Source organism: Micropterus salmoides, unplaced genomic scaffold (genome assembly GCF_014851395.1).
Source record: "Micropterus salmoides isolate LMB-PRFRI ecotype aquatic unplaced genomic scaffold, ASM1485139v1 Ms_hic_scaffold_1, whole genome shotgun sequence".
NCBI classification, from domain to species: domain Eukaryota; kingdom Metazoa; phylum Chordata; class Actinopteri; order Centrarchiformes; family Centrarchidae; genus Micropterus; species Micropterus salmoides.
In genome coordinates this window covers 62,600,469-62,627,875 of record NW_024040040.1, presented here as the reverse complement: position 1 = coordinate 62,627,875, position 27,407 = coordinate 62,600,469, and the positions used below count along the sequence as shown (strand labels likewise).

At 44.5% G+C, this 27,407-nt stretch overlaps 1 protein-coding gene and 2 long non-coding RNA genes across 3 annotated transcripts; all 3 read left to right on the top strand.

Moving 5' to 3' along the window:
- Positions 1–2: 2 nt before the first annotated feature.
- On the top strand, positions 3–13,131 carry LOC119899128. Its single transcript, XR_005443721.1, has 3 exons — positions 3–87; positions 858–1,118; positions 13,073–13,131. It is a non-coding gene; the product is annotated as an uncharacterized LOC119899128 (long non-coding RNA).
- Positions 13,132–13,280: 149 nt separating this feature from the next.
- Positions 13,281–14,483, top strand: LOC119899265. The gene is made up of 4 exons (XR_005443764.1): positions 13,281–13,333; positions 13,453–13,540; positions 13,653–13,701; positions 13,837–14,483. It is a non-coding gene; the product is annotated as an uncharacterized LOC119899265 (long non-coding RNA).
- Positions 14,484–20,844: 6,361 nt separating this feature from the next.
- On the top strand, positions 20,845–25,731 carry LOC119890336. Its single transcript, XM_038701608.1, has 4 exons — positions 20,845–21,268; positions 21,417–21,644; positions 21,833–22,110; positions 25,351–25,731. The coding sequence occupies exons 1-4, from the start codon at positions 20,866–20,868 to the stop codon at positions 25,729–25,731; spliced, it is 1,290 nt and encodes a 429-aa protein (XP_038557536.1). The 5' UTR covers positions 20,845–20,865.
- Positions 25,732–27,407: the final 1,676 nt, after the last annotated feature.

Below are 27,407 nucleotides of genomic sequence, written 5' to 3'. Positions count from 1 at the left end.
CACAGTCCTCTGACTCTGGAGAGTATTACTGTGCAGCTGAGAACCAGCTGGGGAGGAAGACAACTAAATACATCATTAATGTGAAATGTGAGTAAAACAGCTTATTTAAAAATAACACACAGCTTAAATCTGTCCAGTCTTTGCAGAAGATTTTACTGACCATACCTACATCCTCCTACTTGCTGCACATTAACAGTCTGCTGTAACTCACTGAGCAGCTCAGGAGATTTTGGGAGTTTTATGCAGTTTTGGGATTCAAACCGTCACACATCCATTCATCAGACCACCTTCTCCCCTAAAATGCTGCTGCACACAGCTGTTCCCAGTTTAATAAATACCAGATGCGCTACTGTAGTGACACACCCTTAACCTAGTAATCCTAACACATCTCCTCCAGATGCTCCAAAGACTCCTCTGTGTCAGCGAGTCCCTCTGGTAAAATCATGGAGGGCAGTTCAGTCCTGTGCAGTGTTGTCAACGTAGAAGAGAGGCTGAACACATTATTAGCAGGAGGAACACAGAAACAGCAGCTGGAGCAAGACTCAGGAACATCTATCATCAGGGCTTCTCATCCTCTTTTGAGTTGAATTTAAATGAATAATTTGCGATTCATGTGGGAGGCCACCAAGTTTCTTCAGAAAGATGGGTCATGAAGACGACACCTGTGACCAAGTTTCACGTACAGGTCTATAGTGGTTGTTGCTAGCTAGTTTTCTAAAGCAGGTGGATAAGTAACCACTGGGACATCAGAATAATGAATCAAATAATTATATTGCTCCTCTTAGCTCGTGGCACCCCATGCCTAAAAACAATCCTGTAAACAAATATTGATAAGTTGTCTCTCTTTTGTCCTCCAGATGCTCCAAAGCTTCCCTCTGTGTCAGTGAGTCCCTCTGCTGAGATAGTGGAGGGCAGTTCAGTGACTCTGACCTGCAGCAGTGATGCTAACCCAGCAGCTAAATACACCTGGTACAAGGAGAACCAGACACTGATTCAGGGACCAGAAGGCGTTTATCATTTCACCTCTATCAGCTCTAAGGACAGCGGGATCTACCACTGCAAGTCTGAGAATGAGTATGGCCAGATCAACTCCACATCTGTATCCATAGATGTCCAGTGTAAGTACCAAACATCAGCAAAGCACCTCGACATACAATGTGTTTAATTACAGATAGTGGATGTAAACGGCTGATGAGCTCAGGATAGAAACAATATTATGTTCTAAAGTAGCATCACAAGGCGTTTAAAGGATCATTTCAGATTTTTTCAATTTTACCTTAATACTATAGTCACATTTTATTTGTACATTAAAACAGTTTTTGTCACATCATTCCGCCTGTTCCTCCTTGAAGAGATACCTTCGTGCAGACAGCAACATGCAAATAAAAGTTCAGTGTTGATAATTATCCAAATTATAGGCTAATAATGGGAAACACTGCTTTCACTACCACCCCTCTTCACCCCCCAAAGAAAGCAGTCTCTCCCGACTTTTTAACTAATATCATATTCATAACAGCAGCAAGGAGTATGGTTTTTACAAAGCATTTGGCCTAGGCCTACCACACCAGCTGAAATAAAAAAAGAAAGAAAGTCAATCCAGACTTCTGAACTACTGTTTCTGTATCCTATTTATAAGAGCAGTTGCAAAAAGTTACGTTAACGCTGCTCTCTCCCGACGAGTCCAAGCATCAGTGACAGTAGCGGCCGGAGTTTCTTTCTGTAAGTGTCAAGTTTCAAGTAAGTTTCAACAGTACGTCTTTAGCAGGTCACCCAGACCCAGGCAAAATACAGGCAGCCTCAGTCAGTACGAGCACAGCCAGAGATGTACAGCCAGCATAAGTCATATCAGACTTTATGATGACTGTGCAGAGTGCAGAGGTCCATTTAAATCAGTAGTGCATTTTTCTAGAAGAGGTTTCCATTCAGGACCCACAGCAGATTTTTTCTCAGGTGTGTGCTTATGCTCCGGTCAAAGCCCTTTCTAAAATGACAGTACCAATATTAATGGACTAAGCAATGGAAGCTGGTAAGGCACATTCTAACACATTTCACACACGTCAATCAAAAAGATATCAAAATATACATGGGGGATGAGGGGGCCTGTGCCTCAGTAGAGCTTTATGTCTAGCAACGCCCCTGGTCCAGACAGTAATTCTTTTCTGAGTTGCAGCAGAAGGTTTAGCCCCAGTGGTGTCCTGACATTACTCTGTCATTTGGTCATAGCGTTCCGTACGCAAAACCAATGGGTAAAATCAGAACATTATTTTTCACATATTATCCAGCAGTGGGTTGTATTTTGGTAATTCCACCAATGTCTACTGTCTGCTGAAGAAGGTAAAATGTTTACCTAGGTAAAAAAATACTTTTTCAATCTAGTAATTCCACAGAATGCAGCTTCCAGCAAAAGAGGAGAGTGGCACGATATGAGAAAATTTTAGATTTATATTTTCGTCTTTGCTCTGAGATTTTTGTGGCTATTGTAGTCATTTCATCTGTCCAGACAGAAAGTAGACATCTGTGAGATCAACAATATTCTTTTTAAGAAGCAAGCTGCTGCTGAAGAACAACATCAATGTTTTGATGACAATACTTTTATTGTGTATCAATTGTCATAATTAGGTTCTTCATTGACTACTTCATTGACATATGCACAGAAATGTATAGAGGGATTTTTGGGTCAGAATTAAAACTAATTCTAAAACTAAAATTATGCATTAAAAACGCATTCGGTATTTACAATTGGACATTTGGCCAATTAGGAATGGGCATTTAGGCATTTAGGATTGGGCATTTGAGAATTTAGCAGGGGTGTGAAAAGATCCCACGACAAGAGATCTTGTGAGATTGTTACGAGAATTCTCGTCAGGTATAAAGCTGTCTTGCAAATGACGGTTTTCACCCACTGTCAAGCCACAAATTAATTTTCTCATGCGGTGAAATACAAATGTATAACTGATTAACTCTGCCCAGGTGTTTGATACCGGCATATGCCGTGATAGTTGAACCCGCTCGCCTTTTTATACAGCCATCAGTCCAGAAAGCTGTGACAAGTCGTAACAAAGCTGGTATTGTTTTGCAACTTAAACATCTGTAAACTGAAGGATGCTCTGTGTCACGATTTGGTGTGGGCGAGGCAGGTTGGAGGACCCAAAAAACCCAGAAAAACAAAAAGTCTGAAAGGGCCAACTACCGGCAGGGCAAGGCAGTTCAGGAGGCCGACCAAGGCGGCCAGAGGTGAACAAAAGTTCAGGGGGCAGACCCGGAGGGCGACACAGCAGACCAGGAGGGCAAGAGCCAAACCAGGGTGGGCGGAGGGAGGACAGGAGGAGGGCCAGAAAAAACAAAAAACCCACAGTCCAAGGAGCAGACAGAAGGGGACCAGAGTACAGGGGGGAGGTCAAACAGGCAGGGCAAGGCAGTTCAGGAGGCTGACCGAGGCATCCAGTGGGGAACAAAGGTTCAGGGGGTCGTCCTGGAGGATAACACATGAGGCCGGGCAAATCAGGGGGAGAACAGAGTTCAGGAGGCCGTCCCGGAGGACGACCCAACAGGCCGGGCAGAACAGGAAGGCAACAACGTTCAGAAGGTCGCCTGGGAGGGCGACCCCACTGGGCGGGAGGACCAGAGGGTCCACAGAGTTTAGGTGGCCGTCCTGGAGTACGTCCCTGGAGGCCGGACTGTTCAGGGGGACATCAGGAAGGCCAACAAAGAGGCTGGAAACCCACTGGAGGCCAAGCGGGGGACCAGCAAAGGTGGCGAATCCTCCCTGAAGGCCGGCGACGAAGGCGAGACCTCTCTGGAGGCCGGGCAGGGGGCCGGCGGCGAAGGCGAGACCTCTCTGGAGGCCGGGCAGGGGGCCAGAGACAGAAACTAATCCTCCCTGGAGGTCGGCAGTGAAGAAGAGATCGCTCCGGAGACTGAGCAGGAGGCCGGCGATGAAGGCGAGATCTCTCTAAAGGTCTCAGCAGGGGTTGCAGATGACGGAAGGGACCCACCAGAGGCCGAAGAAGGCGAGGCTTCACCAAAGGTCGGGCCGGTGACCAGCGTAGGGAGCCTGGAATCTCCGGTGGCAGAGCACAGCTGAGGACCACGGACTGAGCTGCTCTCAGGGAACAGGAGTCGACTGGGCCATCGGCGAAGCAGGTGCCAGTCGGACCACCGACGAGGGAACAGGAGTCGGCTGGGCCATTGGCGAAGCAGGTGCCGTACGGACCACCGACGAGGGAACAGGAGTCGGCTGGGCCCCCAACGAAGCTGGTGTTGGTCGGACCACGGATGAGGGAACAAGAGTCGGCTGGGCTACCAACAAAGCCGGTGTTGGTCGGACCACCGACGAGGGAACAGGAGTCGGCTGGGCCACCGGCGAAGCAGGTGCCGGTCGGACCACCGATGGAGCACGAGGAATGGGAGTCCGCTGGGCCACAAACGAAGCTGGTGTTGGTCGGACCACCGACGAGGAACCAGGAGTCGGCTGGACCACCGACGAGGGTACAGGAGTCGGCTGGGCCACCAACGAAGCTGGTGTTGGTCGGACCACCGACGAGGGAACAGGAGTCGGCTGGGCCACCAATGAAGCTGGTGTTGGTCGGACCACCGACGAGGGAACAGGAGTCGGCTGGGCCACCGACGAAGCTGGTGTTGGTCGGACCACCGACAAGGGAACAGGAGTCGGCTGGGCCACCGACGAAGCAGGTGCCGGTCGGACCACCGACGAGGGAACAGGAGTCGGCTGGGCCACCAACGAAGCTGGTGCCGGTCGGACCACCGATGGAGCACGAGGAATGGGAGTCAGCTGGGCCACCAACGAAGCTGGTGTTGGTCGGACCACCGACGAGGAACCAGGAGTCGGCTGGACCACCGACGAGGAACCAGGAGTCGGCTGGACCACCGACGAGGGTATAGGAGTTGGCTGGGCCACCAACGAAGCTGGTGTTGGTCGGACCACGGACAAGGGAACAGGAGTCGGCTGGGCCACCAACGGAGCCGGTGTTGGTCGGACCACCGACGAGGGAACAGGAGTCGGCTGGGCCACCGGCGAAGCAGGTGCCGGTCGGACCACCGATGGAGCACGAGGAATGGGAGTCGGCTGGGCCACCAACGAAGCTGGTGTTGGTCGGACCACCGACAAGGAACCAGGAGTCGGCTGGACCACCGACGAGGGTACAGGAGTCAGCTGGGCCACCAACGAAGCTGGTGCCGGTCGGACCACCGACGGAGCACGAGGAATGGGAGTCGGCTGGGCCACCAACGAAGCTGGTGTTGGTCGGACCACCAACGAGGAACCAGGAGTCGGCTGGACCACCGACGAGGGTACAGGAGTCGGCTGGGCCACCAACAAAGCTGGTGTTGGTCGGACCACCGACGAGGGAGCAGGATTCGGCTGGGCCACCAACGAAGCAGGTGCCGGTCGGACCACCGACGGAGCACGAGGAACAGGAGTCGGCTGGGCCACCAACGAAGCTGGTGTTGGTCGGACCACCGACAAGGGAATAGGAGTCGGCTGGGCCACCGGCGAAGCAAGTGCCGGTCGGACCACCGACGGAGCACGAGGAACAGGAATCGGCTGGACCACCAGCGGAGCTGGTGTTGGTCGGTCCACCGACGGGGATTGGTGGAGGTGCCAGTCTCTTGGCCGCTCGTCGTCGTGGCCTATGTCGTCCTCCAGCTGGCCTCACTGGAGGTGGATCCGACGCAGAGTTTGACGAGGTGCGAGCCTCCAGGCTAGTAGGCCCAGAACCGGAGCTGTGTAGGTCTGCTAGCAGCCCGCTAGCAGACCGGTTTCCCTCCGACCAGTGGTTGGTTGGCTGGGGACACTCCGTCTGTTCACTCTCTGGCTCCAAAGGTAAGTCCAACAGAAAGGCAGCCAGAGAGCTGGAAGTCCAAGAATCCCCAACCAACCTGGAAGTTTGAGCCGACTTGGAGGGGGATGGAGCAGGCAGATGACTAGCCGCTGCAGTGCTAGCAGGCCAGGAAAGGCAGGGAGCTAGCCGCTGGAGCGCTAGCAGGCTGGGAAAAAGGCAGGCTTGGAGAGTGGCTGGACAGGCTGATGGTGCCAAGCCTGACTGATCGGGACGCAGGCTGGGGAACATATAGCCTGGAGCTAGCAGCGCTAGCGGAACAGGGATCAGGCTGGCCGCTAGCAGCGCTAGCGGGCCAGGGATCAGACTGGCGACTGGCAGCGCTAGCCGGGCAGGACGGGTGGATGCTTCCCTGCATGCAGCCGGCAGGCCGGGGCTCGGGGCTAGCAGGCTTAGCAGTCACACACTGGGGGATTACGGAACAAATTACAGAATGTTACACGTGTGTAAGTTAGGTTTTGTTGTTCTACATAGGTAACGTTAGGCTACGCCAACGGTGGCTAGCTTTAGCTCCTGAAGTAGCAGGATTAGCTTTTTTTCCTTTGGATAATGTAAGCGTCTCATAGACTGTATGTAGCTACAGTGTGTTCGTTTTTTGGAAAGCATTTTGCAAGGGCATAGGTTTGCATTTGTCTTAACATGTTGACGACGCTCTGGTTAGTTATTTGTCCAAAAAAAGATAAAAATAAAAATCTGCATCGTTTAGACCGTTCGGTGTAGCTTTTCACACTTAAGGTTAAACAGTGTGCAAAGACTTTGCTGGCTGTACGAATTGATCTTAGTTGAATTGAAGTTTATGTACTACGACAGTGTTTCCCATCCCTTTCCTGAAGAAAGTTTCCCCCTGTCCTGCATGATTTACTCTCTCCCTGCTTCAACGCAGCTGATTGAAGCAGCTTCAGGATTCATAACCAGTTGATAGTTTGAATCAGCAGTTTTGGAGCAGTGAGATGTTTAACATACACGGTTATTTAAACAGTTATCCACATAAAGATACTACTCCTCACCACAGCCACTGTTGGCATATCCTAATTTGCGTGATTTAGATGTACAAATATTGATAGTCGTAGATATTTTGAAGACCCATGCATTCAGACTTTTTAAAAATGTTTTGGATAATGCATATCAGTCAGTGCTGCCAACTCCTTTTCTAACTGTGTAATCTGTGTGTGTACAGTGAATAAAGTAAAAGTATTGTACAGTACGCTATTGTCTCCATTCATTTTTAAAAAGTGGATATTTACAAAATTATTGATACAGGTATAAATCATTTTTACGGACTGTAGAGTTTGTTAGTCATAGTCCAGCAGGGTTTTAGTTACGGTCTGAGCTCTTAATAATGCATCTGTGGGGGGTCAGTAATTCATTTACCAAAAACCATTATTTTAATGACAAATGAATGTCATTACGGCATGATTAATAATAATTAATATGATACCGGGGCGGGTTTGCGTCTCTCCTTGAGCAGTAGTCTTTGTTGGTTTTTTTCAGGCTTTTAAAACTTGAGCTTTGTTGCAGTATCACACACACATCTGTTGATGAAAGCGTTGTAAATTTCTGTGGCCTCACAAACAAAGTCACCAGTGAAAGGAGTGCTATCAGTCTGGGTATCATTTGATAATCCATAATGCCCTTCTATTTCAAAAATGAAAAAATTGTATATCTGTTATTTGTTTTAAAACAAAAAACTAAATAAACTATGTATATTTAGTCAATACATATTAATACATAATTTGACATTATACAGTGCCACAATTACAAGGTGTGGCTTACTATAAATCCTGATGCAAATATGTGAAAGTGACAACAGGACCCCTTTCTGGTGCTGGATGAAGGAGTGGTGTGCTGCTTTGTCCTATCAGTCGAGCATACAGTGGGTACGGAAAGTATTCAGACCCCTTTAAATTTTTCACTCTTTGTTTCATTGCAGCCATTTTCCAAAAATCAAAAAAGTTCATTTTATTTCTCAGTAATGTACACTCAGCACGCCATCTTGACAGAAAAAAACAGAAATGTAGAAATTTTTGCAAATTTATTAAAAAAGAAAAACTGAAATATCACATGGTCATAAGTATTCAGACCCTTTGCCGTGACACTCATATTTAACTCAGGTGCTGTCTATTTCTTCTGATCATCCTTGAGATGGTTCTACACCTTCATTTGAGTCCAGCTGTGTTGATTATACTGATTGGACTTGATTAGGAAAGCCACACACCTGTCTATATAAGACCTTACAGCTCACAGTGCATGTCAGAGCAAATGAGAATCATGAGGTCAGAGGAACTGCCTGAAGAGCTCAGAGACAGAATTGTGGCAAGGCACAGATCTGGCCAAGGTTACAAAAAAATTTCTTCTGCACTTAAGGTTCCTAAGAGCACAGTGGCCTCCATAATCCTCAAATGGAAGACGTTTGGGACGACCAGAACCCTTCCTAGAGCTGGCCGTCCGGCCAAACTGAGCTATCGGGGGAGAACAGCCTTGGTGAGAGAGGTAAAAAAGACCCAAAGGTCACTGTGGCTGAGCTCCAGAGATGCAGTCGGGAGATGGGAGAAAGTTGTAGTAAGTCAACCATCACTGCAGCAATCCACCAGTCGGGGCTTTATGGCAGAGTGGCCCGACGGAAGCCTCTCCTCAGTGCAAGACGCATGAAAGCCCGCATGGAGTTTGCTAAAAAACACCTGAAGGACTCCAAGATGGTGATAAATAAGATCCTCTGGTCTGATGAGACCAAGATAGAACTTTTGGCCTTAATTCTAAGCGGTATGTGTGGAGAAAACCAGGCACTGCTCATCACCTGTCCAATACAGTCTCAACAGTGAAGCATGGTGGTGGCAGCATCATGCTGTGGGGGTGTTTTTCAGCTGCAGGGACAGGACGACTGGTTGCAATCGAGGGAAAGATGAATGTGGCCAAGTACAGGGATATCCTGGACGAAAACCTTTTCCAGAGTGCTCTGGACCTCAGACTGGGCCGAAGGTTACCTTCCAACAAGACAATGACCCTAAGCACACCGCTAAAATAACGAAGGAGTGGCTTCACAACAACTCCGTGGCTGTTCTTGAATGGCCCAGCCAGAGCCCTGACTTAAACCCAATTGAGCATCTCTGGAGAGACCTGAAAATGGCTGTCCACCAACGTTTACCATCCAACCTGACAGAACTGGAGAGGATCTGCAAGGAGGAATGGCAGAGGATACCCAAATCCAGATGTGAAAAACTTGTTGCATCTTTCCCAAAACGACTCATGGCTGTATTAGATCAAAAGGGTGCTTCTACTAAATACCGAGCAAAGGGTCTGAATACTTATGACCATGTAATATTTCAGTTTTTCTTTTTAATAAATTTGCAAAAATTTCTACATTTCTGTTTTTTTCTGTCAAGATGGGGTGCTGAGTGTACATTACTGAGAAATAAAATGAACTTTTTTGATTTTTGGAAAATGGCTGCAATGAAACAAAGAGTGAAAAATTTAAAGGGGTCTGAATACTTTCCGTACCCACTGTATGTTTGAACAGAGTGTGATGGTAGGTGACCGGGACAAGCTTTGCTACTATCATCAGTCCTCAAACCCTGCGCTAGCTAAGAATGGTCTTGAGGAAAACTTGGGAGGTCCTGGGATATTTTTCTCCCAGGGAGAAATAGTGAGTAACTCAGTTTCACTTTAATTTTACTTTAAACAGGTATGAACAATGCAGAGCACTGCCTTCCCCTGATGGTTCATCAAATAGAATTAACAGCAAGAAAGGCAATAAATTATCTGAAAGCCTCAGAGCAAGAGGAGATGCCTTTTGCCTCACAATAATGCTCATGAGGTTTCCTACATAAGTAGGACTACATAACTAGGAACAACAGGCTGCATTAAAATATTTGATCTAATTAACTAATTAACATAAAACTATATATTACACTGCTTGTCATGGGCTACATTTCCATTCAGTTTAAACACTCCCAAGAAACTCCAGGACACGGGTGATTCACTTCCATGAAGTTTACTGGGAATCTTGTGAAACTGTAACATTACAATGAGATGTTTATATCATTAAAGAAGCTAAACACACAGTATGAAGGTAAGCAGCACCGCTTAGCTAACGTAGCAGCAATGAAACATAAAGCTAACTTATCCTAGCGTAAACTAATTAGCGTCTTAGCCATCACAATATTCTTAGAAGCTCAAAATAGGTGATAACTTAACGTTACACAATGAAATACTTACAGATGTTGCCTTAGCAAAGAGGGAGAATGAAGAGCAATCAACTCAGAAGCTGGGAGTGGGAGTGCTCACACATGACCGTAGCAGATCACCGCATGGCAGTTTTCTTCTCGTTTCCCAGCATACACTGGTCCTAGGTTGCCACGGTCACAAAAATAAACAAACTACACTGAACTGGTGAAACGAAGTGACAAACACATTTTCTAGGAGCATAACACTCCCCGCTTGGGGTCTTTAAAGAGCCCACATTAATGAACAGAACCAGTCTTTGGAGAGAGAAGTGGAACTACTTCTATAATAGGTCTAGAGAAAGTCTTTCTGCTTCCGTTCTTGATGACTTCCACTAATCCATCTTCTCTGCTAAAGGTTTTGGAGATGAAGCCCATAGGCCATTGATTTCTCTTCGCCTGATTGTCTTTCAAGAGAACTACGTCTCCTTGAAGGTTCGGTTGTTGTCCTTGCCACTTGTGCCTGAGCTGCAATGTCTGGAAGTATTCGTGTTTCCACCTGTTCCAAAACATGTCCGCTAGGCCCTGAACTTGCTTCCACTCCTCTCTGAAGAGATCCGCTTCCTCAAAGCTGTCTAACGGAGGAGGAGGTACAGAGCTTGTCCTGAGGGTCAGAAGCATCGCTGGGGTGAGGATGAGAGGTGAATCAGAGGTGATGACACTGGGATGAGCGGCCTAGCGTTCATGATTGCAGCTACCTCGGCCATGAGTGTGGTCAGGACCTCATGTGTGAGGTGAGACTTCCTCTGCTCAAGTAGCATGCAATCCAAAATAGACGCATTGCGTGGGTTAAATATCCAGGTGCAACTCTGTGAGTCCAGGTAGTTTGACCCAAACAGTCTCCAATGAGTGTCGTTGAGCCGCACGTGGAGGTTGGTGTTGGATGGTGCTGATGTTTAGGTGCTTGATCAAATACCTTTCACTCTGATCTGGTTGTTGCATGGCTAGAGATGACTTGCACGACCATTCTCTAGGATGGCTGTTTTGAAACTTCTCACCTCCAGTGGCCTGTGAGCGCCTCCAAGGCACACATCACCAACGACGACCCATCCTAGGTCGAGCCTTTGAGCAAACGGTGCATCTCCTGAGCCACTTATCTGCTCTCGGACCTTGTGCACCCGCAAGATGTCTCTGCCCAGCAAGAGGAGTATCTTGGCGTCCGGATCCAGAGGTGGAATCTTGTCTGTGATGTGCTTAATATACAGCCTATTACAATATAAATTCCAATGTTTAATGCTGTAATTAAATATGTAAAAAGAATAAAACTTTCAATAAATGTTTTTGAAGTGCGTGAATAAATCCAAAATTGTAACCCTAACCCTGGGTCGCTTGTGTAAGCATAGCGTGTGCAGTGGCAGTGGAGGAACACTTGATGAAAAGACCGAGCCCCAGCATCACCTGTGTTGTGCCAAGTTGTTTGCACTGCGAAGGACTTTCGGATAATTTATCAACGTAGATGAACCAAGAATATTTTATCGTTCATAAATAACCGGCTACTTGAAATAGACCTACAGGGAACCGCAACATGCATGCTGTTGTCGGCAGCAGTAATGCATGTAAAAGTCTGCACAAGACCGTTGAATGACAGGCGAGACAGAGTGAGAAAGAAAAGCGTCATTTTAGCTGGAAATTTACAGTGTAAGTTGAATGAAGAGACTGCAGCTCTGCAGCTTCTCAAGCGGACCTACCGTGTGTAACACCCCCCCCACTCGCAATCGGCGCGCACATAAACACACACATGATTCGATCAGTCAACAGGACTTGACGATTCTGATTCGACTATGTAAATCCAGCCCGTTGTCATCTCAGGGCGTCATATACCGATGATTTGAGAAAGAGTGACAAAGCATAGTTATTTAGGGTCTGTGTGAGACGCTCTGGGGCGTCCCGTACAGACCGGAAGTGTACGTTCGTGATAAAGGTGTTGACAGCCCCCCGAAGCCCCTACCCTTACCACAACCATCAGAAATGTTAGTACCTAAACCTAAGTCACTGAATGTATGCATGTCAACCGGCTAACCCTACAGCTGTGCACATCGGCCTCATGGTTAGCCCCCCTTGTGTTGCTGCTGCTGTTGTTTTGTATAATAGTGTTGTGTTCTCATTTGTAATGTAATGTAATTTAATGACTCATTGTAAGGGGGTGGTGATGGTACAGTGGATGAGACACATGCCTTTGGTGTGAGAGACCAGGGTTCAATCCCCCACTGTGACACATCCACCAATGTCCTTGAGCAAGACACGTAACCCCTAGTTGCTTCAGAGGCATGCAACCTCTAACATATAAAGCATTTGTAAGTCGCTTTGGATAAAAGCGTCAGCTAGATGAATATATAGTAAATTCATAAAGCTCCTTTCAAAGATAAAATCGCAAAATGCTTCACAACAAAGTGAGATACAATATGTGAATACATAGGAAAAACCAGACATAAATCAGACAGCCATAAAACTCTTGTCTAACTAAAAGCCTGTGTGAATAAAAAAGTCGTCAATTGCTTTTTTAGGGAATTGACAGAAGTTCCACAATGTAGAAAAGGAGGCAATACATTCACCTTCCTAGGTGCCACTTCTTGAAATGATCGATCCCCTATGGTCTTAAAGTTTGTGTGGGGAAGCATGAAGCTGTATATGAAGCTTGTCTGTGCAACACTTCATTTATCTTCATGCTTTTTGTGATGTGCTGTTTTTTTGGTTTAGATATGTGTTATGTGAAATATAGACATGCTTTTTGTTCTGTGTTGATATGTTTTAAATATTTTTTACAGTTACACGCTGACAGCTTAGGAGTAATTCACCTTGCAAATGTCTGTCTTGCCCATTGTGACATAGTAAAACATGTTAACTGTATTTTCACTCAATGTCATAGTTAGTCACTACACATTTTCTCTCTTACCATGATGGGAACTGTTTCTCTTTTCTGCCCCTCCCAGTTGGTGACTCTCAAAACAACAACCTTGTTTGCCTAAAACCTGTTGTATTTCTAAATGCTTTCTCCAGATGCTCCAAAGCTTCCCTCTGTGTCAGTGAGTCCCTCTGCTGAGATAGTGGAGGGCAGTTCAGTGACTCTGACCTGCAGCAGTGATGCTAACCCAGCAGCTAAATACACCTGGTACAAGGAGAATGAAGACTCACCAAAAGCATCAGGACAGAACTTCACCATCACTGACTTCAGAGCTGAACACAGTGGGAATTATTACTGTGAAGCCCAGAACAGAAGAGGACGTCATAACTCCACCTTACATCTGATTGTTGTGGCAGGTACGTTTCTACCTGGCTGATTAACAGAAGAGCATCACCTGGCAAACTAATTCATGATACAAATCCTACTAATGAGGTCCAGCACAGTTTATCTAATAAATGTCTGTCTCCATTTCTAGATAAAACAGAAATGATAATAATTATCATCACATTGACTCTGGTGGTTGTGATGCTGATTCCTCTGCTTCTGGTTTGTCTGTGGTTGAGGTGAAACTATAAAAATGAATCAGTTCCATCACTGATCTTTTACTTTGAATAGTGCCAAAATAGTTTTGGAGTTATTCATCAAACTTTATATTTGTTATTTGATTAAATTCAGAAAGAAGAAAACTCTAAGCTGCACCGCTGAACCGATAGAGACTTTAGAGGTGAGAAAGTTGTCGGGCCACAGTGACAGTGGGTTATAATTTGTTATCTTAGTCATTCATTTTAATATAAAATCGAATAGTTCAAATTACATTTAATAAGCCTTTGACTCTCATCTTGTTTTCTCTCCCCATCAGTTGGAGTCTGATCCGGTTTATACATCTCAGCCTTGAAACAAAACTGTATGTGACTTTCTTCTGATGCAATCAAACCAGAGGGGACTCACCTGGATGGAAGGAGAAGTACAGCATTGAAGTAGTCAGTGGAGAACAGGGGGCTGTGGAGGATGAGGATACATTTACCTTTAACTGCAAACATTTTCATTTTTAGTTTTCATTAGCAGCAGCAGGTAGACGTCAGCTGCAGCATGTAGCACAAGATTAGAGTAGAATGTAAGCTTTATTGTTACCTGTGCAGGTACATTACATAAGTTCAGTATTTTACTCAGTATACAAAATGTTAACATTTTAATGTAATAAAGCGCTTTTAAGAAATACTTTCACATCATACCTGGCCTGTCGGAGAAAGCCAATAAAGTCTGTTCAAAACAGACACGTCAAACTGGATTTGACAGCATGTACAGTCTATATTTAAACACTGAAATCAAACAGAAGAGATAGAAGATAGAAAGGTGTCAGAACACAGAGTGAAGTTGTAGCATGGCTAGATTAGTTATGAATTTTAATATTCATAAAATCAAATTTTTTCCTCGTTTCAGGGCACCACCGGAGTTGTTATAATCCTAGAGTCTCCGGACCTCTAGGTAGCTTTTAATAATTATACAATTATCACTAGTGATCAGTTAGTTAATAATCACTCAATTATCTTAAATCAGTCAGTCAGTCTCATATGTAAAGGGTCAATTCTGTTGGCAGGGATGTGGAAATAGGCAACACACACAGTTTCCTGATTATATTACAGTGAATTTATTCTCTAACTAATGCGATATAAAAGGGTGGTTAAATACCGGGAAAATAAACAATTGCTGAACAATGAGAAATGGAGGTTCGATTGTGGGAAGCGTTTGACTCATATGGCAGAGGAGAACTAATGAAAGTAAGCTATGAGTTTAGGAGTTAAAAGGAAATATTAACCTTACGGGACATCTGACCGCGTTGCCTGGCGAGGCACGCCGGACGCGTGCCGAAGCGTCCAGAGAGCAGAGCGGAAGGCCAGGGCACGAGGGGAGGAGAAGAGAAGTGAGAGGGCGTCGCTCTTTTGTTGTCTGGGGCGTGGTTCCCCAGAGGGCGTTTCAGGTTTCCCGAGGGACTGTCTTTCTAAACTTAAGGTCTAAAAGAAAAGAAAATCTATTTGCGCGTATTATAATCAAATATTTTCCACAATCGAACCTCAATGGTTGAACGGTTGTACTGTAGTTAAGTATTTGGTAACAGGAAACAATTGTCACATTATTGGTCAGGATATTTATACATTTAATGGCATTGCCAACGATGGTATGTAATACTTATTTCGTCCACTTGGGGGAGCTCAGGTTACATGAGGAAAGCTTAGATTAACCCAAACAATCTTTCCTTAGGAACTGGGGAATTTACTTATTCAGCCTTAAATTCTAGCTGGCGATTAAGAGTATAGTATGACATTTCTTTATCATCATTTCTAAAGGAATTTTGTGAGAAAGTGTTGTGAACAAGTATTGGTTACACATAACATGACGGGAGTGTCCTTAACCTTGCTGAAAATAAAAACACTGCAAAAGTAACTTATTTAGATTCTTTTCAGCACTAATATCAACAACAGATAGCAACAACATGGTAACATAACTACTCAAATAGAGGCAAACGTAATCAGGTAACTAAAAGATTTAATTAAACTTAATTAAATGCTTTGAGTCTTTGGAGACTGCAGTCTTTGGTTATTTAAAGTTCGGCTTCCTGGGTTATGTCACAAGTGGGTGAGACCAGGAGTATCCCTTTAATGGGGTAATGAAACACAGACCCAGTCAAGTTGCCACGGTTACATGTGTGGGGGGGCCCAGTTTTGATAGGCTGTTCAGGGAAATACTAATCGCTGGCTAGTGTCCCTTTGTCAGTTTAACAGTCAGGCACCGCTTTATCAGCTTCGTAGATCAAAAAGGCGCCAGTTTTACGACCAGGCATAGCACTTAAAGAAAGCAACTTTCACCCCCCCCTTCTGTTGGGGTCTCCCCAACAGTCCGTTGAAAGTTGATCTCCAACCCCCCCTGCTCCCCTCTGGGAGAGGAAAAAGGAATTTGGAGTAGCTCCAACTTTATTCAATATAAAATGCACAAATCCACACCGTTGTTTCACTACAAAGTCCATGCCTGGACATGAGTGTTTTGGTGGCAAAAGAGAGACCAATATGACCAGCAGGTGGTCATAATGTTATAGCTGGTCAGTGTACATGTCAGTCTGGCCAGTTGGGACTATTATTATCTACTCTTAGAAGCTTCATAAACACAGGCCCTGTTCTGTTATACCAATAATATCTCTTTCATAGAGATTGATAAGATTTCTTTGTTTCCTGTGTCTTCACAGTATAAGGAAATATGTTGCTTTGGTACAAACTAGAGGTGGATAAGAGGTGGTCTTGCCGGCAGTAGCAAGACCTCAAAGACCCCAAAGCAACACAATCTCTTTGTCTCTCTCTTAAGATGTACTTGTAAAGTTTTTCCATAATCAGCAACATTATTAGGGCAGGGGGGTGCTTAACCATGGATACACTGGTGGGTAAGGAGGGAGTCCTTGTACTCAATCCTAAGGGAGACAGGAAGCCAGTGGAGTGATTTGAGGATGGGGGTGATGTGGTCATGTTTGCACACCCTCAACAGGATCCTAGCAGCGCTGTTCTGGATGTACTGCAGATTGACGTTTCTCAGGGATCCCAGTGAGGAGTGCATTGCAGTAGTCCAGCCTGGAGGAGACAAAAGCATGGATAAGCTTTTCCGCATCTGCAGGAGTGAGTGTGGGACGGAGTTTGGCGATGTTCCTGAGGTGGAAGAAGAAGGTCTTGCAGAGATGTTTGATGTGAGCCTCACTCTCATCAAAGGTCAGATGAGAGTTCATTTTACAACTGATGTCTGTTAAACTATTAAATATTTGGATCTTGATGACAGTGAAGTGACAATCATCTAACATTTTTTGTGATTTACTGTGTGGTTTTCAAGAAGAGCTTGGCTGTAAATTGAGATTGAACTTTATTTATCTGGAGGGAAATGGTTGTGCAGCAGTTGCAATATAAAGCAGGAATAAATGTAAATATATAAATGGCAAACATAAAATATAAAATTTCATTAAAATATCCACAAGGTGCAATTCAAAATATACACAAAAATATGATCAGGTTACTGGTCTACATCTGTTATAATACACATTTTGTTACATAATCTAAATAAGAAATTTTATTGCATGTGTTTTTCTGCTCATGTGTCATCAGCATAATTATATCACAGTTTGCATTTCCAAACAAGACCCACCAGTTCATTTAATATGTGTGTGCCTTATATTATCTTAATATATGATCTCAGTTCCACATGTTTAACGACTGTCACTGTGTATCTATTAGAGTTTGTGGATGTTTCTGTTTCTCACTGAGTCAGGGCTCCATGTGCAGGAGCTGAGCAGACTGTCTCTAAAGTCTCCTTACTGGGGATCATTTAAGTGTCACAGCAGGTGTGTACCTCATTGTCCTTCTTACATCTGATACATGAAAAGGTGTGTTGTACATAACTCTATCCAGTGGTGCCTTTTAGTTAATGTGCTGTACCATGACTTCAAATACAGGATATAAACAGTATATAAATGTATATATGTGTGCGTGTGTGTGTGTGTGTGTGTGTGTACGTGTGTGTGTGTGTGTGTGCGTGTGAGAGAGAGTGAGTGAGTGAGAGTGACCTCACTTCCCCTTTCTATTTTAGCAACATGCATTAGTCATTGAGCTCTAGAGTAGCACTGCCTGCTCTGTGGTACTGCAGTCAAAGATGTAGTAATAACAGAGCCATTTATCTTTCAGGTTTGAATCCACTGTGAGACATTCACCAGTGTGTCCCTGAGCAAGACACTTAACCCCTAGTTGCTCCAGAGGCGTGTGACCTCTGACATATATAGCAATTGTAAGTCGCTTTGGATAAAAGCGTCAGCTAAATGAATAAAATGTGAAGTGAATTAAAATGCACTAACAGAGGCATCTGTGCCTCCAAAGGCTCACCATTGGACATGTTTTGCACATGCAGTCATGGAGATGTTGAATCAACATACGGTCCTGAATATAGTCAAACATGGCAGAATCCTTTGTATATTTTAAGTCCTTCATGTTTACACATTGCTGTGTTTCTTTGCAAGTTATCAACAACTGTTGATCAGGGAAAATGTGTGTAACCAGCAGCAGGAATGTGTCATTCTTTACTCCTGTACTGACGCGTTAATGTTCGTCCTCCCCCTCCACAAGACAAGTTTTGTAAGAATAATAAAGATTATCACAACAATATTAATATTTTTTTCCTTCCAACTTGCATACTTGAGTGTGACAGACATTCACCTTTTGATGAATATTAATAACGTAAGAGAGGAAGGAAGCCAGGGCAATCTCAGATTGTGAAACTGGTGTATATTTATAGTGACTAACTGACATACAGGACTTCTCATATATGTGATCTACCTGCTGATTTAACAGACGTGAGGAGCAGCTATGAGTTTAACAGCAGCAGCGAGTGGATTTGTTGTCTTCCTTCTCTCTGTACAAGGTACTGTACATCTACATTTATACTGTGAGACATTTAGCACATTTAATGTGTGGCGTGTGGTGCAATCTCTAGAACACCAGACATTCACTTCTCTTAAAAGTCTTTACAAGACGACCAACAGAGAGCTACGTCTGTTTTTTACACCAGCAGCATCTCTTTATGTTTATACTTTTTACTAACAATGTAAAGTTTTTAAACTGAAGTTCACAAAATTTAATTGTGTGGTTGTCCACTTTTACAAACCATCACTAGTCAAATGCTTAAAAAAATATCCAATAGTTTACATCATACATTCCTAAACACAGCTATAATTTCAACTTCCAGTTTTACAAGAATGGATAAAAATGAAATAATTAGCCAAACAGCATGGGTAAACAGTAGAAATATTTGGCTAAAGGTACTGGATAAATGGTTGTCGATGAATGGGTTCATCTGGGCCCTGGGGTGTTTGACACTCTGGAATCACTAAGTTGGTTCACTGATCACTGAGTCTCCCACAGTATCAGTTTCCTTGTCATAAATTCTTTGTGAATTATGTATTAGTGTTCAGTATAAATAATGTGTTCACCTGATTATAAATAAAGCATTTGTAATCACTGGTGTTAAAAGTGCTGTATATAGTAAATACATGTTGCTGTGCCATATGTCGTAGAACCTTCACATTTATAATATCTATCTTGTCTGCCTCCACCAAGAAGGTTTTGTTTTCAGTGCTGTTTGTCTGTTCTGTCAGCAGGATAACAGAAAAATGACTCTTCTGATTTACACCCTTCGAATTGGCGGAAGGTTTCACAGGGGACTTCAACGCAGTTCTTCTGTGTGAAGTCCTGTGTTTGACACAGGCAACACGGCCAATCGAGGTTGCTAAAAATGTACACATGGGTTGTAATAAGCAGCATAATAAGTCTATCTAAACAGCATCTCCACTCTTGCTGCAGGGTTAGAATTAACATGCTGTCTATGTTTTTATTTACTTGGCAGTGGCATCTGATAAAACAGTTATAAATAATGACATATTACTAATAATACGTAGTTACCAAAGTGAATTTTTTTTTTTTTGTTTTTTTGCATTTTTCTCATGATATTGTACAAAGATAAAATATAAACTATTGTTTCTGAAATGTTAGGAAAAGTATTTCAAATTGCAAAGAAAATTCTATTCCAAATCATACTACTATAAAAGTACTTTATATGTAAAAATCATCGCTCGGGATGCGCTAGCCACCAGCGGGCCCTCACCGGTCTGTCCGCCCCCGAGGGGCTGCAGCCGGAAGACGACCAGGCTCACAAACCGTGGTTCGCCGGCGAGTTTTCTCTAGCGGTCCTCCACTTCAGGGCGCCACCGGGGACCCCCCGAATTTCGCGGAAGCTTGACGGAGCCTCGCAAACATTTCCCCGTGGGTCCTGCGCACAGTAGTGGATGGCCACAGGCTGCAGTTCCGGGTTCGCCCCCCCAGATTCTGCAGGATGGTCAGGACTGCAGTACACGCAGGACACAGCCGGGTGTTGGGACAGGAAGTCCGCTCTCTGCTAGAAAAATTGGCCATAGAAGTCATTTCCCCGCCGGTCAGAGAGGCCGGGTTCTACAGCCGATACTTCTTAGTTCCCAAGAAGGACGGAGTGTTGCGTCTGATTTTGGATCTGCGGTCCCTGAACCAATCTCTGAGGAGATTCAGGTTCAGGATGCTTACCATCCCTGCCATCATCAGTCACATCCAATCTGAGGATCGGTTGTCACGATAGATCTGCAAGACGCTTATTTCCACATCTTTCCTGAGGTTCGCCTTCGGGGGAGACTCCACCCCGAGGTGGTGCAGTTATTATGCGAAAAGTTCGGCCCCGAGAGACTACGCACTGTCCCCTATGGTTCTTCCTCTTGCCCCCAGCCCCGCTAGGGCTGGATGCCATAGTGCAGACGTGGCCGAGGCCGCAGTCGAGACACTACTCAGCTCTACACGAGAAGGATGTACGGCCTGAAGTGGAATGTGTTCACCACCTGGTGCAGAGAACGGACGGTGGACCCAGTTACCTGCTTGGTAATTGTGATACTGGAGTTCCTCCAGCATCGTTTCTCCACGGGCCTCTCCCCATCCACGCTCAAAGTATAGGTGGCTGCCATTGCAGCAGTCCACGCCCCTCTGAGTGATGGGCCCTTGGGGAGGCTTCCACTGGTCGTGCGCTTCCTCCGTGGAGCCCGGAGGATGAGACCCGTGACTTGTTCCATGGTTCCCACCTGGGACATGGCAGTGGTTCTTGAAGTGCTGGCTGAGGCCCCCTTCGAACCCGCGTAGACACACCAATAGGATTGGAGTAGTTTCATTCATAGTTCAGCCCTGCCACGCCCGACGCAGTGTTTCGTTCCCCTTCTCGGGGAACAAGGGTTACATACGTAACCCGAGACGTTACCTTTTTACAACCACCTTCACACATTCAAGTCTGTCTCCTGATGTTGTTGAGTCTGACTGTAGTTTCTGATGTGCTCTGTGTTACAGTGATACAGGCTCAGAATGGCTGGGGAGTGACTTACACCTCTACTCAGATCTGTGCCTTAAAAGGATCAACAGTGGAAATAAGCTGCACCTACACATACCCATCCAGAATAAATGACCGTGATACTACAGTTCAGGAATCATTCTGGTTTACTCAGATGAATGGAGATGTACCTGTGGATCTGAGAACAGACTCAGAGTACGCAGGTCGTTTGCAGTACAGTTGTTCTGACAACATCTGCACTCTGAGAATCACAGACCTGAGAGAGAGCGACTCAGTTGAGTACAAGTTCGGGTTCATAACAAACCAACCAGGTGGAAGATTTACTGGTTCACCTGGAGTCACTTTGTCTGTCACAGGTAACATTTGTGTTGGAAACCATGTCAGTTAGCTCCAACATGCTCAACATTTGATAAACACTACAGTGAATCTCGGTGTGCCTGTTAAAATGATTGTTTAATCTAAAATAATAAATTTTTTTTTTTTTTTTTTTTTTTACAAATGCAGGTTTCCAGGTGCAGATGAGCAGCTCACAATCATGCAAGATTTACACGTGTACATGGTCACAGCTGAAGTGTCTCAGCAGCTGTCGTCTACCTGATCAAACCTCCTACATCTGGTACAAGAATGGACAGAAAATTAAGGAAGAATCATCTTATTCAGACTACTTTTATCCTCCAGACAGCTATTCATGTGCCCTTAAAGGACATGAGGATTTTCCTTCTCCATCAGTTTGTGAGTTTACTCCACAATCTTCTAATAATGTGACAAAGTTTTGAACATTTTAGCTGATGTTCTGTACCATGACTTCATTTATCTTTTAACATGAGCGACCCCATCCACAGGAATACAACCAGATGTGAAATACTACAATAAAGAGAATATTTTTAATAACAATAATCAAATATATTTACATTTTTCAGGTGGCCACGGTCAAACCTGCAGCAGAGTGACTTACACTGACAGAAGCATCTGTGCCTTCAAAGGCTCATCAGTGAACATTTCTTGTACTTACAACAGTTATTCCACATATATCACATCTAAATTCTGGTTCAGTCCTGAACATAGTCTTCAGTGGCAGAATCCCTCACAGCCTGAGGACCTTAGTGAAGACTCCCAGTATGCAGGTCGTGTTCAGGTCCTTGAAACAGAGAGAGGACGCTCCACTCTGAGAATCACTGACCTGAGAGTGAGCGACTCAGCTGAGTATCACTTCAAATTCACAGCAGGAAGCTTTGAATGGAGGAGTAGTTTACCTGGTACAACTCTGACTGTCACAGGTACTGATGAACACAAACTGTAACAGCACATTTAAACTATCTGATGACAAGTGAACGTGTCGAATAGTGATCCTAAAGGAGAGAATTTTAAGTGTGATTAATTGAAATCCGTGTATGATTCGTTCTTTGATTATTCTGTTTCAAAACGGAATCAGAAAACACAAAAAAAACCAAGTAATTTTATTGTTTTAAAACCAAAACTGAAAAATATTGATTTTGACATTTAATATGTCCGATTAGTGTAACTATGTGTGCTTGATTAAATGTAATTAAGATGAGCTTGAACATAAGAAAAACAGCAGGCTCAACGTTCAGTTTATAACTCACTAACAACAGGAACAGGAACACCTCAGACGTTGCCTGAGAATCCTGTGGTTTTTAAGATTTCTTCAGAATCAAATTAATTCAGTGTTATTGTTTGTTTATTGATTTTTGGGTAATTTTCATTCATTAATTCAATATAGGCTGGGCTCATTTGGAGTAAAGCTCGGCTTTAAAGGTATGGATGAGCATTTAATGACAAATGAAGATGTCTTTAATGATTACTTTCTGACATTGTTTATGCCTAAGATTACCATATGTAGCCATTTTGCTACAATTAGTGTAAAGAAGACACAACGGCTGCAGCAGCCTCTCTACCATTCCCCCTGGCTGGATGAAGCCTGACGCTCCATATTTACACGATTCATGATGAAAAACAGAAATGAATGTCAAAAATAGTATATTGTCAATATTTTAGAGACTCCCCAAAAATATCACAAATCATGTTGTCAGAGGATTTAATGTCTTAAGAGGCGCCATTGATAGCCTTGATAAACATATTCGGGTATTTTCTTAGATCCGAACCAGCTGCTTCAGATCAGCTGAAAACAAATTGCCAACTGGATGCTGACGTCCTTAATCAATAGCTGACTGGAAATAGGAGTATCCCGATTGTTTGAGTGGCTAATAGGCAATGCAACAAGCCACAAAAATGTTTTTGCTCCAGTGAGCATATTTCAGTTTTTCCTTCACAGATCCAGATCTCCAGCTGCAGGTGATCAGATCAACAGTCTGTCAGAATTATACTGAGGCAGAGCTGCTTTGTCACAACAGCTGTCGTCTACCTGATCATCCTTCCTACGTCTGGTTCAAGAATGGACAGAAAATGGAAAGGGTGGAGACATCTTCTTATAAAGATCAGTTTTATCCTGGAGACATCATCTCCTGTGCTGTAAAAGGACATGAGGATTCCCCCTCTCCTTCAGTGTGTGAGTTTAGTCCATGTTGTTGGGGGTAGGTGGTCTGTGAATATAATATACTATACTATATATTATATTCACAGACCATTCTGGAGTCTTATAGATCTTATTGTAGACACAGCATTAATATTATATTAATATTAATATATAATATAGAATATTTATACAAAGAACATGCTACTACCAGTAGAAAAGCAATATTGAGATTGGAAATGCTTTCCTATTATTTACATTTTTGTGATTCAGGAATATTTGAAGTATAAAACATCTTGTTGCTACATTTAATGTTTTGGTAGTTATAATGTTTCTGTTACTGAGACGCTCCATTACTTCTATTGATGACGTCAGGACCAATACATCTCTGAGTTAACTGAACAGTTTTTAACTGAGACAGAATGGATATTGTTATTGTTTTTCATAGTAAAACATTATAATGGCCTCACCAGTTTCTGGATTTATTCCTGACAGACTCAACAGACATCTTAGTAGTGCTAAATCTGAAACACAAAAGTGCAGCAACAACCACAGAAAAATGTGTAGAGTTGTTGAAAATTACAAATTACAGATGATTAATGGTCTGTTATTGGCTGTCAGTTTCCACCAGCAGGAGTCAAACCTGGGACATCTATCTATCTATCTATCTATCACAGAGAAGTTTTAATGAAACATCTATGAGAACAAATTCTAATCTTTAAGTAATTCATGTTCATCTCTTCTCCAGATGCTCCAAAGCTTCCCTCTGTGTCAGTGAGTCCCTCTGCTGAGATAGTGGAGGGCAGTTCAGTGACTCTGACCTGCAGCACTGATGCTAACCCAGCAGCTAAATACACCTGGTACAAGACGAATGTAAACCTCAAACCTCTCAGTAAAGAACCACAGCTTGTCTTCAGCTCCATCCAGTCCTCTGACTCTGGAGAGTATTACTGTGCAGCTGAGAACCAGCTGGGGAGGAAGACAACTAAATACATCATTAATGTGAAATGTGAGTGGAACAGCTTATTTCAAAATAACACACAGCTTAAATCTGTCCAGTCTTTGCAGGAGAAGATTTTACTGACCATACCTACATCCTTCAGATCTACTTGCTTCACATTTACTGTCTGCTGTAATTCATTGAGCAGCTCCAGAGAGTGCTGAAGTCACAAACAGGGCCTCAGACCAACGTCCTGATAGTCTGTAGGTTTCTTCCCAACACTGGCAATAAACCTACACACAACTACCAGGACAAAGATACCCACTCAGTTAGCCTGACTGAGACCTCCTGTTAGCTTCAGCTAAACTTAAGACAGCATTGTGCCTGCCATTTGTTCATGTGTCTGTCTGTCTGCCTGTAAACAACTTGTCTGTCTGCGCCCAAAGCAGATTCATCCAGAATCAATCAGGCTCCCTGCCTGGAGGTTACGACGTGAGAGGACGCTGGCGCCATTTATTGGCCGCTTTTCCGTCTGCTATTCCTTCCTTTGCTCCTGTTTTGTTAGTGTTTGTGTTCACTGTACCCCTACCTCTGGACAGCCTTTCAGCTGGTTCCTGAAGCCGCTTGGGCATCTCGACCGGACTACTGCCTCGTCGGTTTCCCGCTAGCTAGCTGCTCGTGCTCGGACTTCTTCGACGACCTCGTTACATCCACAGAAGCTCTCGCCGCAAGTTTGTTTATCTTCACCACGGACAATCCATTCCATCCATCTGGTCCCCTGCGCGCTCTGTCGCACCTCTCCCACGTCATCGGAACGCTTCTCCCACTGCATCACATAGAGCTGAGCGCACCGACAGGCTGCACAAAAAACCCGGACTGGACTAAATCGCTATTCACACTTCACCTATGCCTATTCTCCAATCATTTGCAAATTCCCTCGCTGTCCCTCCTCAACTGCATTACCCCCCACACGCACTGTTAATTGGGACAACCTCAGATCTTTCCAGCCTGCCCCCATCTCACCACCGTCTCACCATGCCAACTTTGCCCTCCTCAACACCCGATCGATTAACAATAAAGCCCCTGCCCTCCATGACCTAATCCTCGACAACACGCTGGATTTCCTTCTGCTTACCGAATCCTGCCAACAACCCAATGACTTCTTCTCTCTCAACCAAGCATCCCCCACTGGCTACAATTACATCTGCAAACCCCGCCCCTCCCGTCGTGGTGGCGGCCTTGCCGTCATTTACAATCAGAACTTCCAGATCACCGAACTTACCCTCCCCTCAGTATCTTCATTTGAATATCTCCCCTTCAAAGCTCTTTCCTCCATGACAGTTATCCTCATCTACCGGCCACCTACCAAACATTTCCTTCCTCTCTGATTTTACAGAACTCCTAACTCTAGCCTCATCTCTCTCTTCACGTCTGCTGCTACTCGGTGACTTCAACATCCATATAGACTCCCCCACCTGCAAGCTGTCATCAGAATTCACCATTTTACTGGAAAACTTCACTCTCATCCAACATTTCACATTCCCCACCCATGACAAAGGTCCCATCCTCGACCTGGTCTGCTCCACTAACCTACCAGTGCCCGATCTCCATCCATGCCTCTTTCCCCTCTCTGATCACAAACTGATACGGTTCACCATTCCTTCTCCATCCGCACGGCCTCACCTCCTTAGAGAAATCACCTTCCCGCAACCTTAGTTACCTCCTTAGTTTATCTAATCTATCTTCTTATTTGTTGTTGATCATATGAGGAATGACTCAAACCCCTAAGTCACTTGGTTACGGGCACTCCTCCAGGCACTCCCTGAGATTAGAACTCTTAAAGCATCAATGTACACTCTGGTGTCAAATGTACCACCACAAGCTTTCTGTCTTGTAGTTCTGTGAAGGCCCTCTAGGGGCATTGTTGATTGCGAATTTTGGAGATATTAGGTGCGTTTGACTTCATGCGGCACTGCGCAGCACTGACTTAATGTCTTGCAAGCTGGACTTAAAATAAGGCATGCTGGTTAGAAATTGTGTCCGACTTTTGCCGGCGCTGCAAAACGTCACCATGTCACATGACATTAAAACCTCGTGGGAGCAAGGCGGCTGCGGTTGCTTTTCCCCAGCTGCACCAAGTTGGAACCACACTTTTGCCTGGTCTCACGGCATTTTTCTTTGCAGATGCCACAAGCTCAATCATTGATCTCAGCTCACAGTAAGCTCACGCAGGTAGAATGTGTCCGACTTGATGGCGCCATTTTTATTCCCCGCCCCTGCAGTCACCTGCAGCGCCTTACTGATATTCGTTATTTCCACCTCTCCTCTACGTGACTGGGATCTGTATTCTTCACTGGGTTTGAGACATCTTGCTAAATATATTTAATGAATCCCTTTTGTAGCTCAGACTTCCCCCAACCTTCGGCAGATCGGTGAATTTAAAGTTTCTCAGCCTGGTCTGTCTCTTCAGACAGACCAAATACCTTTTTACAGTGTGACAGATGGATCCAGGTAGTTCTTTCAGCAGTTTTTAGTGCTGTGGAGGTGGTGAGGAGGACTTGAAACAGGCCGTCCAACGTGGGACTGGACCCGTTTTTCCTCTTTATGGCTTTGATCAATACCCGGTCTCCCGGCTGTACCACTGAGTCCTCTGTTGTCAGCATGGTTCCTGGAACAGAATTAACAGAAGAGATCTCTCTTTAACATTTGTGCCATGTAGTCTGTTAATGTCTGTTCTGTGTCTTCATCATCTCTGAGAAATAGTTTCAGCTGTGGAAGACTATATGGTCTGCCATACGTCATCTCAAAAGGAGTCTGTCCTGGTGATGTTGGTGTGATATGCATGCTCACTACTAGTAGGGGGAGACAGAACAACCAATTCTTTCCTGTCTCCTCCATAGTGTTCTTCAGTTTTGACTTAAGCGTTCCATTATGTCTTTCTATTCGTCCTGCAGAGTGTGAGTGGTATGCAAAAAAATTTTTTTCAATCTTAAGTGCTTGTGCAATAAGTGAGATGGCAAAATGTGTGCCATTATCACAGGATCTGTCCATTTTGTGTGTGCTT